Source organism: Amyelois transitella, chromosome 13 (genome assembly GCF_032362555.1).
Source record: "Amyelois transitella isolate CPQ chromosome 13, ilAmyTran1.1, whole genome shotgun sequence".
Taxonomy (NCBI): domain Eukaryota; kingdom Metazoa; phylum Arthropoda; class Insecta; order Lepidoptera; family Pyralidae; genus Amyelois; species Amyelois transitella.
Window position 1 is genome coordinate 2,872,446 of NC_083516.1, and position 19,320 is coordinate 2,891,765.

The following is a 19,320-nucleotide window of genomic DNA, read 5'->3' on the forward strand; positions in this document are numbered from 1 at the left end:
ATTTGATCGGCAACTACGAGCGAGCGCAGACGCATCCTAAACAACCCTCAGTGCTGTACTACACGCCCTCTTATGGAGAAGTTCAGTATGTAATCAGGTCTATTTCCCTTGCGGGACAGAGCCAGAATTTTCGAATAGAGTGAAAAGCCAAGTTCAGTTGCTTAGTGATAGAATTGAGATTCAAATAGTGACAAATTGCTGGCCTACAAGTTCAGTAAGTTACTCTACTGGAGAGAAGCTCAAAGTCCTGCTATATTTCACGCCTTCTTATGAAGAAGATCAGTATGAGACTTCACACACATACCTACACACAACTTGATCATTGATCTGGTTCCGGGTGCGCCCCACCTCTCTAGAGGACGTGCATGATCCGGTATTGGGTGGGTCAGGTGTTTACACGAAGTATTCTCAAGTTCTGCAAAGAGCGGCGAATGTCAAGAGTACCCTAATCGGACGAGCTTGCATAAAGAAAGTTATTAATGTGGATGAAGTAAAAGAAGAGTATGCGAGAATCGTGGCAAATGGAAGTATGTGTTTGCCTACACCTCCGATAAAGAGGCACGAATTTATGTATGTATTAGGTGTGTTACACATCCAGTTGCCTGAAGATGCAGGTTTCCTTACAATTTCTTCCTTCACCGTTTAGCTCTTACAGAGTAGACAGAACCATATTCATATCACTAAAATGCCACCTTTTACTGAATAGGTTAAATGAGTTTCATATTCAGAACAGCTATTTTTAGTTTAAGTACATTTTCTCCATACTACTTTATAGTTTTGAATGTTGTTTGTTTATACATCTAATTTACAGAATTCTCTTAAGAAACGTGCTATACAAAATGGAAGGAAGGTATAGACTGCAAAGAGATAGGTTATTCTTGGAAATGATCATCTCAGAATTGTACATACCCTACGACGGTATACTCATGTCGGTAAATATATATTTTGTTTCTATCAAAGTAATAGAAATAAGAAAAATATATCATTGGTCATAAAATAAATATTACCCTCACGGTATCGAAGGTAGGACTAGCGTGTAAACCACTTCATCATCATAACTAGAACTTTATCAGAGTTAGACAGAGCCATTAGTCATAAAACACGAAGACCACGTTTAGATGTCTGGCTCTAAGACTTTGAAATAGTGACAGGTTCTTATTATGGGTCTAAGATTTATTCATAATGACAAGTTGCTAGCCCATCGTCTAGAATAATGCCAAGTTTTTAAGCCTTTCCCTGTATTGCGATTTATAACATGCGCGGGGAGATAGTGCAGTTAGCGCTGGCATACAAAAGGTATTTATTTTTTTTAACTTCCTGATAAACAAATCAAAATATTAATTTGATATGAAGTCATCTGGAAGTACATTTAAATTTCAAAGGAATAATGTCTTCCTCTGTATATAACCTAGTTGGATATCGGTATTATCTCAATCTACGCTTATATACCTACGAGTACTTATACTTACTTACATACTTACCGTATTTTTTTAGTACAGGTCCACTAATTCTACCAATCCAGAGCAACAAACGACGCTAGAAACCAAAAATATTGGTAAGTTTAAGAAATTTCACACTAAAACTATTATATGTACTTACCTATTTCGAAAATAACATAACCTAAGGGCACGTGGTTATGACTACCGCTCGGGATGGTACCTGGTGTAAAGGCTCTCCATAGCTATCCAAAGAGGGAATGCAGCAAGTTTAATGGGTACTTTTGAGCCGGGTGCAGTCCGGGGTGGTATTTTTGATTAAATGTATTTGTTTGTTTGGTGATTGTTTCTATTTTGTATTACCTTGATGTTGACGAAGCTGTTGTGAATATTTTGTAATATTTTGATAAATAAAATAAAATAACATAACCTAATTAATGAAAGTTTACCAGTTGTTAAAAGTTACCAAAATTTAGTGCTCTCATACAAATTTAAAAATCTTTGGGCTTTTTTATAAGTCAACCAAGCGGGTAAAGCGAAGTCACATTTAGTATGTATGATTGTTTATAAAAATGACAATTCTAAACTTTATTGTTCCACAGCTGATTTCTTAGACCGACTGAAAACGGATTTGGATTTATGGCTCAAAGACTTTTTCAACGAATTCTTATTGGATCACCCGCTGAAAACAATAGCAGAACAAAACTCTTTTCTGTGAGTTTTCTTGACACTAGATTACTATTTCTTATGGTTTAACACCGAAAAAATAATGGGTTACACTGGGTATGGTTAAGTGGCTACTTGCTTTAATTTCCAGAAATTATCAAGAAAAGCGGAGGCACTCAATAGCTTTGTTTTACATATCTACATACATTAAATCACGCCTCTTTGCCTTTCTCCGCCTTTTTTTCAATGAAAATTCTCTTTAAAATCCAATGACGCAATATTTTACAGCATACTTATATAGAGAATCTGCAAATCATAGAAATAATTCACCATCATAATTTTTAAAATTTTATGATTCTAAAAACTTTGATGAAACCATCACTAGAACTTTAGGAGCATACATACATTACATAAGATGGTTCGTTGACACTAGTACTATCGCACTACCGAAATCATGCCTCTCCCATAGGGGTAGGCAGAAACTACATCTTTCCACTTACCACGATCTCTACATACTTCTTTCGCTTCATCCACATTGACAAATCTCTTCATACAAGCTCGTCAGCACAAAATAATGAACAAAAGGCGGAGTGAATTTCGAAGAGCATTCTCTACCAGTCCTGACCAAACTGAAAACATATGAGTGGTGTGATAAAGTGCAGACCCGTGCGTATAGGTAGTACTATATTGATTGGAAACTACTCGTATTTTTTTTAGTATCTATGATAAGCAACGGGTGATGAATCTAAATAGATACGTGGACAGCTGTCTGAAGGATCTAAGAGACCGATTAGTATCTCTGAAGGCCGATACTGTAAAATTGCCGAACTTCTCAATCTACACTTTCAACGGTTTGGTATGATATAACATACATAACATATAATCACGTCTATATCCTTTGCGGGGCAGACAGAGCCTACAGTCCTCAAAAGACTGAAAAGCGACAGGTTGCTAGCTCATCGCCTAAAAGAGGAATCCCAAGTATATAAGCCTATCCCTTAGTCGCCTTTTACGACATCAATGGGAAAAAGATGGAGTGGTTACATTATTTTTTTCTATTGGTGCCGGGAACCACACGGTATACGGTACAAATTAATCATACAAATACACTTAGCTTAATATGGTCGCAAACTCGTATGAATTACGAGATACAGCTGAGTCAGAAACATATTCCTTTTATGGTTAATAGAGTCACAGCCATTTTGAAAGAACCTCTCATCTCTTTCCCATGACATTCATGAAAGCACCCTAACCAAGTATAACAATCATAATCTAACTAAGAAAAATTCCCCTGTATGTTACAATGGTGACAATGATCATATGGGAACAGCTTCTTGTAATTAGGTACCTAATTACCTGACATATCCAACTAGTAGGACACCAGGTCTTTTCAGAGAAAGAACACAAATCAGAGATCATGGTCACGATATGCTCCTGCAAATCTACTCCTGTTTCATCTACATTGAGCAATCTTTTCAAACAATTAAGGATACCAGGGAGGATGTTAAAGTTAATATTTTTAATAAACATCTAATTCCAGACATTACAATTAAGCGATGGGACTCTGACTGGTCTAGACTCCATGTACCGCCGCTCCATGGCCACCAACAAGAAAGATGAAGATGTGAGGAGCGTTGATGCTCTTATTGCGTTTAGTACGCTGAAGGTAATATATCAAATCTAACTGAAAATCAAAAAAAATATGAGGATGTCGAAGACTGTACGAAAGCGAAATGTAAGAAAGTGGCCCTGAGCTCTAAAACATAATAACTTTGTTATTATCTAACGCTATTGTTTAACTATAACTTAAGAAATGCAACCACTGCCGGCTTTTCAAGCATTTTGTACTTCAGATTATCAATAATTTTAGGTGCGGTACAGTTACGAAGTCAGTTTGACCACGGGAGCTCCCCCCCTGTACGGCAGCCTCATCCTGACGGCAGACGAGCTCTCAGCACTCATGTCTTTGTCCATGGTCAAAGAACCGGCTTTCGTCGACTTGAAGTTCGATTTCATACAACAATTGAAGTAAGTCTTGTGTGTGCTCATATGAATACGTCTGCGCAGTTTCTTCAAGGACACAACTATAAGTGAATTTTGAGTGTTCATTAGAATCATCCTGCACCGGGCGTTGTTTCCCTCAATACTGAGGGTCGCGATCACTCCCTCTTCATCACTTTTCTTTGTATGATCTTTCTCCATCTATCTCTGACTTTGGCGGTGTGAAGGACGTTATGGATGTCGGAATCTAGGACTGATGCGAGTCTGATCGGACCAACGTATGCTTTGCTCGATTATTTCAAGTGGATCTCATAGAGACGACTAGAGAACCACTTTTACCTCGTACCAACGTTTATAATTAAACGGTTCAAGCGGAGACTGAGTAGGTATATACTTACGGTAACGTCGTACCGAGCCCCCTAGTTTTGAAGAAAAGCTCACTTCATGATCTTCTGATTGGTTTCCTTTCGCCCAAAGGTGGACTGGAAGAGATTGCATTAGCAATAAGTCCGCCTTTGTATCACTCTGTCTCTTTTGTGCTGTTATAATTAATTTTACTCGTATGGTTCAATCAAGTATTTTATGTATCTATGAGTACCTTTCTTACATGATATTAATATAATATGTTTCAGACCAGAATGTCTAACAGTGGAGGGTTCCGTGGCAAGAGTGATATCAAACTTCAAGCACGTTCTCGAGTTGCACATCATTGCAATCATGACCAACGCGATGGTCTACCAAGTACAGCAACTGAGTTCATTGGTTAAATGTGGTATGTATCATCCAAAAACGACCTGGCAAAAGGTCAAGTCGAAAGTACCCGAAACCGCCGAGCTTGCATGAACAGAGTGCCGATAAAAGTTTACAAGAATTGTAGCAAATGGCAAGATGTATTCTTTGCCTACAACACCGAGAAAGGTTCATGATTTTATGTATGTAGGTATGTATGTATGTATAATCTATAAAAATCGGAGTACACATGACAATAGAGTTGACATGCTGTACTTGAAACCTATGTTACCTCCTTAAAACTATAGGAATGATGCCTCACCGGTGTCCAACACATGCATTTTTTTTTTTGCGCAGGAATACAACTATCAAAAATTTGAGACACAAATTTGATGATGCAAGAATAGATATCTGAATAAAATATCATTGTCTTTTACAGTACCCACACTCGTTGCGCAAAACAACAACTTGACGGGAGACACAGGTGCTGATTACAATTCAATACCAGGAGAGAATACTGAAATAAACGCACTTAACAAAAAAATTTACGAAAGAAGCTGTATCAAGACAGATGGAAAAGGGAAGAAAACGAATGAATGTGATACTCTATACATCAACGAAAATAATTGTATATTTCGAACACGTCCAAATAGAAGCGAATTGTGTTGCAATTCTTCATTTTCTCTATCAGGGCGCGGTTATGATGAAAATACTAAAATAATATACAAACATAATGGAAAGGGTTGTATTATTCAAAATCCTGGAAGGAACTTTGTGTGCTGTTTTGCTTTTAATAAACTTCCTAAAATAATAAAACATAAAAACAAAACTCGCAACAGTTTTCAGGAGAATGGCCAACTTAGTCTTCAAGTGCGTCCAGCCACTAAACCTAGAAGAACACCGCCAAAAAGACGCATTACTAAACATGTAATAAGCTCCGAAGTCACTACTAATAATGCAGAGAATGGTGATTACGATTTAACGACTACAGATATGTATAATGGTGACTATGATGTAACCACTAAAGATTTGAATGGCGACTATGACATTACCACAGACATGGTCAATGGTGATGATGAAATGTCCAGACCCGCAAAGAAATTCAAAATTCGTTAAAAAATAAGAATTTTATAAGACCGTGCTACTGTATCGAGAAATAAAGTCAATTTAATTTTATGTTGAATTTTCTTTCTGTAGAATTTATTAATTTCCGGTTACCTGTGTATTTCGATTAAAATCTATACTAATATAATAAAACTTAAAAGTTTGTTTGTTTGAACGCGCTAATCTCAGAAACTACTGGTTCGAATGGAAAAATTATTTTTGTGTTTAGTAGATCATTTATCGAGAAAGTCTTTAGGCTATTTATCATCACGCTGCAACTATTAGGAGCGAAGAAATAATGGAAAATATATAAAGAAACGGGGAAAATTATTCCTCCTTGAGTACTTCAATGATTGCCCAAAATAACTATTCCACGCGGACGAAGTCGCAGGTACAGCTAGTTAAGATTATAAGAGTATTTTTTATAAGTACCGTAAAAGTCATATTACAAAAATTCTTTTCTGGTTTACGTTTCGAAAGTGGTGCGAAACTATTAAATTGTATGCAAAGAATTAAATAGAAATAACACGCTACATAGATCCTCTTACATTTAGGTATCAGAGTTATGGGGGCCCACTGACCAAACGCAGAGTGTCTCTTTGTATTTATACCCGACTTTCACACTCCGAGTCTCGGCAATATTGGCCGCCAAAAACTTACCGCCGAAAGAAACCGAATTAAAACTCAAAAACGAAATGTCTGTTATCCTACTACACAATAACACAAAAATAAATAGTGGACATACCGGTTCGCGATAACAAAAAGAAAATGTGTTCAAATGATAGGACAACTGCTCAAAAATATTTTCGCGCCATTCAAATAATAGACTTACGCGCTATGGCTGCGCGATTCTGCACAGGTACATTGATGTAGCTTATAAAAGTGGTAATAACCAAATGGATCCCGTTTGCTTCTTCACGAGGACGTATCTAGTAACTATGACAAAAGCAATAGACCCTTTACGACTGTCATCAACTGAAGTCCAAATTTTAACAATCAAGAAATTTTCTTATCACATAGGGTTCAGCATATCTTACCTGTCGCCTAAAAGACGAATCCAGCTGCTGAAGCACGGTACGCGCGACGCCATTTTTATCGCGCAAAAAGCTATCGTTTTTTCACATCATAACAATAAGCGAAACAGCTATTGTTTTTGTTTAGCTTAGAAATCCACAGTCTTCGGCTACCTTCCTCTGAACGAAGCGTGATGCATGTTATAAAAATTTATTGTAACTTTGTCTTTGTGTAACTTTGTCTTTTTCGATATCCAGAATGAAGAGATGAATATAACCGCCGAGCTTGCATGAAAATATGTAGTTATGAATGTGTATGAAGCGAAGGAAGTATGCAGAAATCGTGGCAAGTGGAAAGAGGTAGTCTCTGCCTACCCCTCCGGGAAAGAGGCGTAATTTTATGTATGTAAGAGATTAATTGATCCTATTTCAAGATTCGAGGGGCCACTTTAGGATTAGTTTCTTTAAAATGTAGTGTAACGACCAAGGTAAATCTAGCATAGCTATCGCTTGCATCATGCAGTAAATCTCACATCCAGTGTCATGAAAAAGGACGATGACAACTTGGCATTCCCTATTGTCATAGTCAATGTCAAACACATACAAATCTGTCAAATCGTGTCAAATTAAGTAATCAAATGTCAAATCGTATTTAATTTTTTTTGTACATACTTACCTACTTAATTTCAATTCAATATGTTTTGGTATTTGTAGAATAAAACATTAATTTCACCTTATCAATTACGCTGACTCAAAAGTTCTAGTTGGAATGTATTTATCGAAATGACCAAGGAGAACAGTATTGATATCGAACAAGAATTGGATAATCTTTTGACGACAGTCCAGCCTAATCTTCAAGATGTTATTAAAAGGGTATGTTTAGGTTTACTCTTAAATTAAATAAGTGATAACTTGGCCCTATGGCTCCCCCGCAAAAAATCTCTGAAGTGTCTCGGGTCGACTCATCGCAATTACATACAATATACCTTATTTTTTCTTAATGCTTAAAAATTCATAAATCTTTTTTTCCTAAATATATAACTTCTACTTTAACTGCTAAAGTTTGAACCAAACAACCCTTACTGAAGTTGATATACATAAAAACCATTTTTTTTTCTCTAAAGTTGGTATACTAATTTAACATAAATTAGACAGTAAAAGTCCAGTAGTGAGTTGATAATCATCTTATTTTCAGAGTTTTACCAATGTCATACTACAACAATCAAAAAATGGTGAACAGAATAAACGGGACACCTTGGAAGACACATCATATTTTGCCAAAAATACCCAAGTGTAAGTTAGAAGTGAACATTCCAGTTATTCGTATATACCTATATATTAAAAAGATTTTTTTATTTAATATTTGGGACCCTGCAAGGGATAAAGATGTGATTATATGTGTGTATTATACATACCTACTGGTTTAGTTAACTTTTAATTTGCATCTTAAATCATACATAATATTGTGTTAGTAGTACAATATAAGTTTGTACTTTTTATTATTCTCTATCATTTAAATATAATATAACACATCTAGATATATGTTTAAATTACTATGCAAAAGCCTAATCGCAAGGGTCTTATAAATTTTTTTTTAAAGTGTACCACAATAATTTACTGGCAGTGGGACAGCGTCTTTCAATATTTATGCCAATTTATAAAACATTTCTTTGTATTTTTTTATCTCATTTAAATTTGTAATGGTTAATTATTTTCTAATTGCGTATTAAACATCAATCATGATAATGTTTTTGCCTAATAATTTCATTATTCTAAAAGATTACCTAGGACTTCACTAAACTTCTACAGTGTGTTTGACATAAAAATGTTTCTTTTCATTACCTATTTATTTACTGTACCATATAACAGGTAACAAAAATTAGGTTCTGATGATCATATTAATAATATTAGTAATTATATTAGATCAATGTTTGATATTACTGTCCGCCACACTAATATTATAAAATTCATTATTTTCTATGCAAATTGGTAAATGTGAAATCACTTTTGAGCACCATGTGATTTATTTCTATGTTTCAGAAACCTCACAAGACTGGAGCTAGTCAAGCCACCAACATTCCACGTTCAGAGCCTCTCCCTGGACCTCAAGTCGATGGGGCTCAAACTAACATGTTCCTTAGGAGAGGTCAGCGTCAGAGGTCTATACAGTGCGTTCAATGAGAACTTGTATAACCTCATACCTGTGATGTCGGAGGGCCATGTTTTGTAAGTAAACATCAAGTTTTGATACTTTTTTAGCCTGTCCTACTACTTGAGCATAAGCCTGTTTGTTCCAATAAACTATATTCAGAACAATTGGAAAGACACTTATGAGAGAAAGAGCGAGTCATTTAAGAATGCTTTTGCGAATAAAGCTTTATTACCCTTGTAGCTTGAAAGCCCTATGGGACAGGATCAGCAATTTCTACTATTGCATATTGCCACAAAAACAGTTGCAAAAAATTCATATTATCTCTAAATCCAAATGATTGTGCTTCAAAATTTAATAAAATCAATTTACTGACAGGTCTCCCTTTGGATTTATTGGTAAGAAGTAATATTTGAAAACAAATATTAAGTACTGAAGCCAATGAATGCTTGAATTATTTGATTCAATAATGTCTTTCAGATTTAATTTACTTCTTGGTACACCTTTTAAATACTGGTCACTCTACTATAACAAGGTAATGTGTATCTAAAATCATGGACATTTGATCCTTTTTGTGCGTCAGGTTAATTCGAGAATGGCGCATTCAAGATAAAAAAAGTTCTATCTGAATATTTTAATTTTTATAGATTATTTGACTTTGTACAAAATAATTAATGTTTATAATATATTCAAAGAAGCTATTCCAGCGTGTATTTTTACAATTATCGCACTACTAAATTCCCAATTTTTAAGGGCTTTCACGACAATTTATTGTTAAAAGTAGTTTACTTTTAACAAATAATTGCTTACTCTTGCTTCTATATAGAATAGAATAGATTTATTTTCAAAATTGGATAAGAGGTATCACTTATTGACGTCACATCACTAAAATCTAATTATAGGATATCTCTGTCAAACATGACCGCTGACGTGGAAGTGGGCCTCGTGCTGAAAGACGACGCATACTCCTTCATCAACCCTGGGATACAATTTGTACATGATGAAGTACTTGTCAAGGTAGAGTTGTGTGCACTCATTGTAGGTAAATTATGTTTTCCGATAACTCAATGTAACCCCGTAACCGCGGGAATTTCGGAAAATCTTCAAAACAATTCAAATTCAATAATATTATTCATTATTATGAGACATTGCAATATCTATACTATTATTATAAAGCTGAAGAGTTTGTTTGTTTGAACGCGCTAATCTCAGGAACTACTGGTTCGAATTGAAAAATTATTTTTGTGTTGAATAGAACATTTATCGAGGAAGGCTTTAGGCTATATAAAATCACGCTTCAACTATTAAGAAATAATGGAAAATGTGAAAAAAAACGGGGAACATTATTCATCCTTGCGGGCTTCAATGATGCCACGATGAAAAATCTATTCCACGCGGACGGAGTCGCGGGCACAGCTAGTCAATTAATAACTGTCATATCTTTTTGTTTCACAACATTGGTTGACGTCAAATAAATTATTTAAAACTAAGTTTACTGCCGCTTCCAAAGCGTCTGTGCAGAAGAAGCGGTAACAAACACTGCAGCATTTTCTTCAATAACGTCAACATCACAATTATCCAAACTATGAATAGAAATATGGATGAGAGAATACTTTGTTATGATTAATTGATTTGTACGAAATTTTAACAATAAAAAATTATAATGCAGGCCTAAACCACATAAAGAACCTACATGTCAAATTTCAAACTCTTGATGTAAATGCCTTTCAGCATTTATCATTATCCAAAACAGTTTTATAGGTTATACCGATGTACCTGCGCCGGAGTCTATCTTATATTTGTATGGCGCGAAAATATAACTACAAATGTTATTCTCCGTTTCAGTTGTCATGGCCGTCACCGCAAAGAGGTGGAGGATACGAGTTCGCCACCACCGAGCAGTTAGCTAAACATATCGGTAAGTCTCTTATTGCTATACAAGCGGCCCGCCCCGGCTTTGCACGGATAACATTTATAGATTTAAACCTTTCTCAGTCCGGATTTTGTAGGACCTAATTAAAATGTTGGAAAGAGGGTTTTATGCCCCCGTAGCATGGCACGCGCTATAAAAACGGCATCGCGCGTGTCATGCTACGGGAAAAGAAAACCCATTTACCATCATTTTAAACAGGTGCAAAATCCGTCCACAACTTTCCGACATTAGCGCATACATACAGACTTACAAATTATAGGGAACCTTATAATATGTAGTGATAGTGACTGCCCGCATGGAATGCAAGTTGCATGTATCTGCGTATTCCAATAGAATAGATGACACAGTTACTGTGCAAAGAACTACTGATAAGCAGCAATTATGAAATACTTAGACACAGCCTATCAGTTGTGCAATAAGTGACAATTGAAAGTGAAACTTGAACTACTTAAAGCGAAGGCCGGTTTCATTGCGCAAAATGTTCTGCAAAGTATTTTTGTTATAACTACATTTTTACATAGATTCCATGCCATTTCTTTATAATACCTATAATCTAATAATAGAATTTTCTCTTTATTTCCCAAAAAATTGTGAAAGTGATGTCTCAAATTAGTGACAAAGTTGTAAAAAGGGTCACCGAGGTCAGAATCGGAATCACATTTTTGGACTTGCAAATCTTGGATTGGACCTTTCCAATACTAGATTATGATCAGACGCCAGAAAGAGAGGAAATAACGCCAGGATGATGATGACGCTGCGTGTAAAACATATTCCTCATTTGCTATAGGTTAATGTATTTGTTACGTTTCGTTAACGTTACGTTCGTTAAAGATTCGATTAACGTTATGCGTAATTTAACATTCTTCTTTCTCCTGGCGCCTGGAGCTGAGGATATAACCGGGACTAACCCAGGAGAGGAGCACAGGTTGCGCATTTACAAAATGCAAAATAATCATTATTCAAAGAAAACCTCTTATCTGAGTCAATATAATAATATACAACCTGTAACACACTGGCCAAAAAATTTAACATATAAATCGTTCCTGAAAAAAAAAATTTTTGTCTATGTTCAGATGACCTGCCGCTAACAGCAGCTATATCGTTACCTCTGTACGCGCTGTTGAGAGAGAAATTGGAAAGTCATCTGAAGGTGGTACTGAGGCAGGCCACCAGTGTGTCCGACGTCATGTGTTCAAACCCCAGCCTTTTAGAAGCTTATAGGTAAGAAAACATATTTTTCTTTTGACTTTAAAAAAAGAAGGTTTTCAATTCGTCCATATTTTTTTTATATTATATACCGCATATCTCCGGTATTTGTTATCCGATTTTAAAAATATTTTTTTTTCATTTAAAGGAGCAATGTGTTCGATTGGTCCCATAGAAATTTGGTTGAGGTCAGGTCATAAATCAAAAATCATTTATTTTAGGTACCACTATTCGCCTGGGTACGACGTATTGTCAATTTAATTTTTAATTAAGTATTTCTAGATTTTTAGTGTTCTTTTTTTGAAGTCGATAAAATTTTTTTTTAATCTGAATTTATTGTTCAATTGCCCGCTTCTCGTCCTCGGGGTAGTTCCCGGATCAATTCATAAAGGAATCATTGGTATTAAATATGTATATAACTTTCTTTCAGTTCAATGGTAGAATGTTTGGCTCAGAACGGCAACAAAATAATAGACATGGTGCTCATCAACATGCGAAGAACTCTGCTGCAGAACTGTCGTGAGGTGCTCGAAATGCCGCCTCTACATGCCACTTTTATGCATAAGGTATTCTATTCCTCTCCCTTTCACTTTCTCCTGCTCTCCTCTAATGTGTTCCATTCACAAGTCAGTCTCTCTCTCTCTCATCTGTGCGTGTTCCTTGTTGCACCTTCCACAGAATTGTTTCGAGGCCCGGGGTTCGCCTTTCGACTTTTTTCTCTCCACTTGGTCGGGTTTTCGGCGTCCTCGGATTTCAGTCCATGGGGTCGGGTATCATCTTGATCTTGGTCTTGTCAATGGTGGTTCCGCCCGCGTTAAAAGAAAATTCTCTTCACTCTTTATAACCATGTAAGGAACTGACACCAAATTTAAAATCTCAAGGCTCTAGGTCTAGATGCACTGAACATTGTAATGTCAGTCAGTCAGTCTTTTTCCACTTTTAGCGCAGGTTGCATCCTCACCACTCTGGAGAGGAGCCCGGGGTCTTTGACCATGGATCCTGGATTGGGTGAGCCAGGTTTTTACACGAAGCGACTCCCATCTGACCTAAGCAACCTCGCGATGTTTTCCCTCCCCGAAGAGCATCGGTTAGCACTCAAACTAATGTTCATAACCATAATGTTCTTTCCAGATAGGATCGATATCATTCGTAGGCAAATTTGAGACGGACACGGGATGGGTGAAGAACTTGTCGACTGTGAACAGGATCAGTGACGTCAGCGTGAGCACCTCAGACCCCATGAAGAGCAGTTTCCGCGCCACGCTCAGGATAAAGGACCTTCAGGTGAGGACAACGATAGAACCTATCTACAATATTACCACTTTTGTAAGTTACGCCTGAAGAAGTCGTAATTTTTGTATGGCGCGAAAATATTTGGGCGATTGAGCCTATCAGAGCACGCCATTTGCTATTGCCACCCGCGTACTGAACTGCTCGCTATTGGGTTTTAGGTTTAATGTACATGTAATAAAGTTGTTTTTTTATTCGGTTTGATTCGGCGGTAAGTCACGGTATTCTGCGCCGTCGATTATTACCGATGCGATTTATAAAATTGGAATTGGTAGTACTGTACTATCCCTATACGAGCATTCCCGTGAATAACCGCCCCACGCCCTAGTAGAATAAAGTGTGTTACAGTTTGTATGACACTTCCCTGTTCTGAATCATTCTGATGTTCTGATGGGGTTAAAAGTCAACATCGGGTCCTGACATTTACTGACGTGGCCACGTTTGAGGGCTGGTTTCTTCAACCCACTCTGAGGGTGGGCCACAGCCCACTGATGTAATGTTGACTGTTTAGGTGGGCTACGACTACCGCATCAAGGCGATGGGCGTGTCGTGCGGTGGGCGGCTGGTGGTCACGTTTGTGGGCTGTCTTCATCTCACTCTGAGGGTGGGCCACAGCCCACTGATGTAATGTTGACTGTTTAGGTGGGCTACGACGAATACCGCATCAAGGCCATGGGCGTGTCGTGCGGTGGGCGGCTGGTGGCCACGTTTGTGGGCTGTCTTCATCTCTCTCTCAGGGTGGGCCACAGCCCACTGATGCAATGTTGACTGTTTAGGTGGGCTACGACGACTACCGCATCAAGGCGATGGGCGTGTCGTGCGGTGGGCGGCTGGTGGCCACGTTTGTGATCTATTTTCTTCATCTCACTCTGAGGGTGGGCCAAAGCCCACTGATGTAATGTTGACTGTTTAGGTGGGTTACGACGACTACCGCATCAAGGCGATGGGTGTGTCGTGCGGTGGGCGGCTGGTGGTCATGTTTGTGGGCTGTCTTCATCTCACTCTGAGGGTGGGCCACAGCCCACTAATGTAATGTTGACTGTTTAGGTGGGCTACGACGACTACCGCATCAAGGCGATGGGCGTGTCGTGCGGTGGGCGGCTGGTGGCCACGTTTGTGGGCTGTCTTCATCTCACTCTGAGGGTGGGCCACAGCCCACTGATGTAATGTTGACTGTTTAGGTGGGCTACGACGACTACCGCATCAAGGCGATGGGCGTGTCGTGCGGTGGGCGGCTGGTGGCCACACTGGTGGGCTGCTCGCTACATCTGGCGATGAGCGTGGGCCTGGCGCGGTGGGAACCCTACGCGCAGCTCACTGACCTACGGATAGACAGGATGGGGTGAGCATTTATATGGTTGAATTTGACCTCCTAGTGTTGTTGACTTTTTCAGCAGTGTCGCCAGTGTTTTTTATTATAGTATTTTACTGAGCGTTGGTGGTCGAATAGTTAAGGCACCGGTTCGAATCACACCGCGGTCATGTACCAATGACTTTTTTTGAGTTACATTAGTTTGAATACTAATATAACCTACGCTTACGGTAAGGGAAAACAACGTGAAGAATCCTGCACATTAAGGCAACGGATGTATAACCGTGATCGATCCAATACGGGTTGCAAAGGTCAGATGGGAGTCACTTCGTGTAAAAAACTGACTCACCCACTGCAAGATCCATGGTCAAGGGCTTACCCCGAGCTTCTCCAGAACGGTGAGGATGCAACTGGAACTAAAGCCAGAAGAAGAAGTTATCATCATATTATATATTTCTAGTTCAGATATTGTATTAATTAATTAGTTTCTTCCGGCGTCAAAAAAAAGTATTAAGGAATCATCTTTTATATTTATTTCGCTTCATGATTCTTCTTATATATCGCAACTTCGGTGCAATAAAGTCACAACAACTCTTTTTTAAATTTTACAGGAGAAGACTTTTATTTTATTTTTTCTCATGTATTTGTTCATTTCTGGATTACTATTTATAGTAGGTTTAACATCAGTGCAATATTAATTGTTTACTTTCGCAAATGTTTTTTTTTCCCCAAGTAAAGGTATGATTCAAAAACAATTTGGCAAACTTAGTTCGTTTTTGCAATTTTGGCTATCTGTGACTTTGTTTCACCCAAGGAGCGATATATTAAGAAGACAATAACGTTCCGCACAGCGCCATGGACCTCCACGTGACGGGGCTGGGCCCGCTGAGCGGCGCGGCGCCGCTGGCGGCCGCGTGGCTGCGCGGCGCCGCGCTGGCCGCCGCCGCGCCCGCCGCCGCCTCACAGCTACAGCACGAGGCGCGCATCGCTTTACAGGAGTTGCCGCTGTGGGACATACTGCACGCCAAGCAGTGATACCCATAGAATATAGCTTAATTGAGAGTATGCAGAGATCGTGGCAAGTGGAAAGAGGTAGTCTCTGCCTACCCCTCCGGGAAAGAGGCGTGATTTTATGTATGTTATGTATGTATGTATAGCTTAATAGAGCCCGCCCGCGACTTCGTCCGCATGGAAACCCTGTCAATCCCACAGGAATTTCGGGATAAAAAATAAACGTGAGAAAATGTACCTATGTTTTGTAAAACTCGATAGACACACATCTCTGATGCGATCTGACTGAAGCATTTGATAGGTACTCATTAAATATAACCTACTAGAGAAACCCTATCAATCCCGCGGGAACTCCGGGATAAAAAGTAGCCTATATGTTATTCTGGATCTTCAGCTGCCTACATGTCAAATTTCATCGTGATCGGTTCAGTAGTTCTTGCGTGAAAGAGTAACAAACATCCATACTGACATACTCACAAATTTTCGCATTTATAATATTAGTAGGATGATGTAGACTATGACACATACAACTGGTGGTTCTACACGTCAAAATTCAGAAGGAAACCGAAATATTGCGAGAGGTGGAGCATTTATCGTGGAGATTTAGATGATAATAACAGCGCAGTTTTTGCGCATCGGGACTCCGTCGTGGCAAGCAAGAGACAAGAAAGTGCAGTCTGGCTAGTAGTTTTTATATTCGAATTCATGGGGTTCACATGATTTCATACATTGTTTTTATTTTTTTTATTGTGTTCTATTATCACCAACGAATAGAAATTGTGTGTACAGTTTATTTGGTCCCGTGTCCGACACTTATGCTGGGTCGTCAATGTAGGTACATTTGGGGTGTCCCTATTCAGTACATATCGTTTCTCTTAGTTAATTTATAATAACTTGCCTCAGACAGACTGTTGTGTGTAGCTTTATGTTTGACTTTGTATATGTTTGTTTTTTTTTTTATTTTTTTTTTTATTTGAATTAAGATATATTTTTTGACTTTTTGTGTATCTTTTTCATCGTTCATCTTTCTTGAAACTTTTTAAGATGTACTACTTTATATGAGATATAATTCCCTGCTGTAATTCCGCTTATATCGTTATTATTATACCGTTGATCAAGACAGCTTTCTAATATCTGAGAATATTATGTTGTGTGTTTGATGATAGCTTTTTGCGCATTGGACATTGACCTCTATCTATGCACAGGCTGTTCCATACAAATGACAACTAATTTTGTGTGGCATATGAAGCGCCACTGCAATCATTGCGATTGTCCGGAGAACTAATTTTGACGTTCATTGCAAATGTCTACCGTAAGAGATTGTGACACCGGCGAATGTTTTTTTAAAAATCTTTATTTTATTTTGTGAAATGTTATTCATTTGTAGAAATTGAGCTAAATAAACGTGAGAAAATGTGTGTTTTGTAAAACTCGCTACACACACACATCACTGATGCGATCTGACTGAAGCATTTGATTGCGTAGATCATGGAACTCTTATGCTCAAACTAGCTCATTACGGATTCGACACTGTTGCCATTGAACTAATTAAATCAAACCTTAGTGACAGATTACAGACGGTAGATTTAAATAACACAAAATCGAAAGGAGCTAACGTAAAAATAAGCGTTTAGTTCTATGGACAATTGTCTTTGCCTTGAGCGCCAAAATGGCGACACCCAAATCGTCACAATAATATAATGACAGCAGCCAGTCCTGTGTGTAAATATGAGGAGGTCAGTGGCATTGCGGTTCCATCGTGGATTTTGTACGTTACTTATGAGCGACAGGAGCAACAAAGATAGAACATAACAATATATAAATATAAACAGTTGTCATTCTAATTATAAATTTTATGAAGTAGGTTTATCATCAGGGCCTACAAGCCATGGAGCCTACAGGCGCCAACGGAGTTTTAGTAATTTTTTTTGGCAGTTTTTTATCTTTGTATTATTTATGTATTTTTTTTATTAATATATTTTTTTATATTTTTTCTATATTTCTTAATTTTTATTCCTCTCTTTATATCGTTGAACAAGGCAGCTTCCTCTTTGATATTTTTTCATTAAAAAAAAGATATTTTGTGTATTACTTCAATACTAAAGTCTTATCACGAGAAAGTACCTATTAATATAATGATTAAAGTGCCTTATTCACTTTTAAAGTAAACTTTATTGAAGGATTTTATTGCTGAATCTATGTTTAATTTGCTTATAAAACATTTTTTTTTTTATTAATTTGTATACAAGCATTATTTTGTGTAATTTCTTACATTGACTGTGGCGGCTTTGCATAAAATCAATTGTAAAAAATACCTATTATTTATTTTTATCGTTTCAGATATATTGAGCTGTTTCGAAAGGCCAGTTTCAATTTGAGACTAATATACTTTTTGTGTGAAATGATTCAACTTTGCACAGTGTCTTCATCACTAGCATCTTGGTTACCATAGTATCTACCTAGCGGTTCATTATTTTTGTGTTCAAAGATCAAGTTACCTTAATGGTATTCATCAATTACACAAATTCTGTAATTTCTTATGTGGTACATATACTATTATCGTTATTATCCCAGCGTGGGACGGCCCCCCGCGAGATGAACCGACCGTGGTAACCGACAGGTCTGGTGAATTCCGCGGGGAACGTTGAATGCAGGTCGCCTCCAACAGTGCGAGGTGGAGGTAGAACTCAGTAGGGGAGGCCTATGTTCAGCAGTGGACGTCCTAAGTCGAATTTATGATAATGATGATATTATACCGTCAGTTGATTGTAATATGTATATTTGATATTATGTAGAATTCAATTTTTGTATAAGGCTGTTTCGTCCGTACGCTAGTATCTCGTTTGAGCTACTGTATATAATGTTGTTAGGAATAATAAATACCTACAATTGATACGATTATAACAATATTAGGCTTAAGTTATTTAATTTATATTCCTAGATTAAATTAATAAAACGTTAAACGGATAATATGATATTGAGAAATTCGAAAGCAATAATTTTTTAAATTTGGATATATTTACATTGGTTGTGATTGATTTTCAAATTTGAGACTGTTGTAATTTTTAATCTTGTTAATAAAATGATTACAGTTTTATTTATAGTTTTTTTACATCCCTCCCTTATGTTAATTTTTGACTCAGCATATCGAACCAAATGAACATTGACATTATATTTTTAAGTAAATACTCCTAGCAAAGAAAGAGCTAACATAAAAAAGTAAAAAACGTGTGTGACATGAAAGAAGAATAGCCAAAGAGCTTATTAAAATCACTATGGTGATAGCCGTTTAAAGTTTAGAAGAAGCTCCTTGTTTTTACAAATTATTCATTTATGTTATTTAATCCAAACAATCCAACACTTTCGTCCTCTTATCGGAACATGACTTTTACCATTACTACACGATATCGTTTATTATGAAGTGGTAGCCTATTTATTAGGTGAGTTACAATCATTGAAATAGCTTTTCA

General features: G+C 37.4%; 1 protein-coding gene across 1 annotated transcript; it reads left to right on the forward strand.

The window, feature by feature from the left end:
- The first annotated feature begins 7,602 nt into the window (after positions 1-7,602).
- LOC106138281 (uncharacterized) lies at positions 7,603-18,286 on the forward strand. Its single transcript, XM_060947419.1, has 10 exons — positions 7,603-7,822; positions 8,145-8,242; positions 8,990-9,175; positions 10,001-10,115; positions 10,944-11,016; positions 12,105-12,252; positions 12,668-12,803; positions 13,369-13,521; positions 14,709-14,869; positions 15,691-18,286. The coding sequence occupies exons 1-10, from the start codon at positions 7,733-7,735 to the stop codon at positions 15,872-15,874; spliced, it is 1,344 nt and encodes a 447-aa protein (XP_060803402.1). The 5' UTR covers positions 7,603-7,732; the 3' UTR covers positions 15,875-18,286.
- Positions 18,287-19,320: the final 1,034 nt, after the last annotated feature.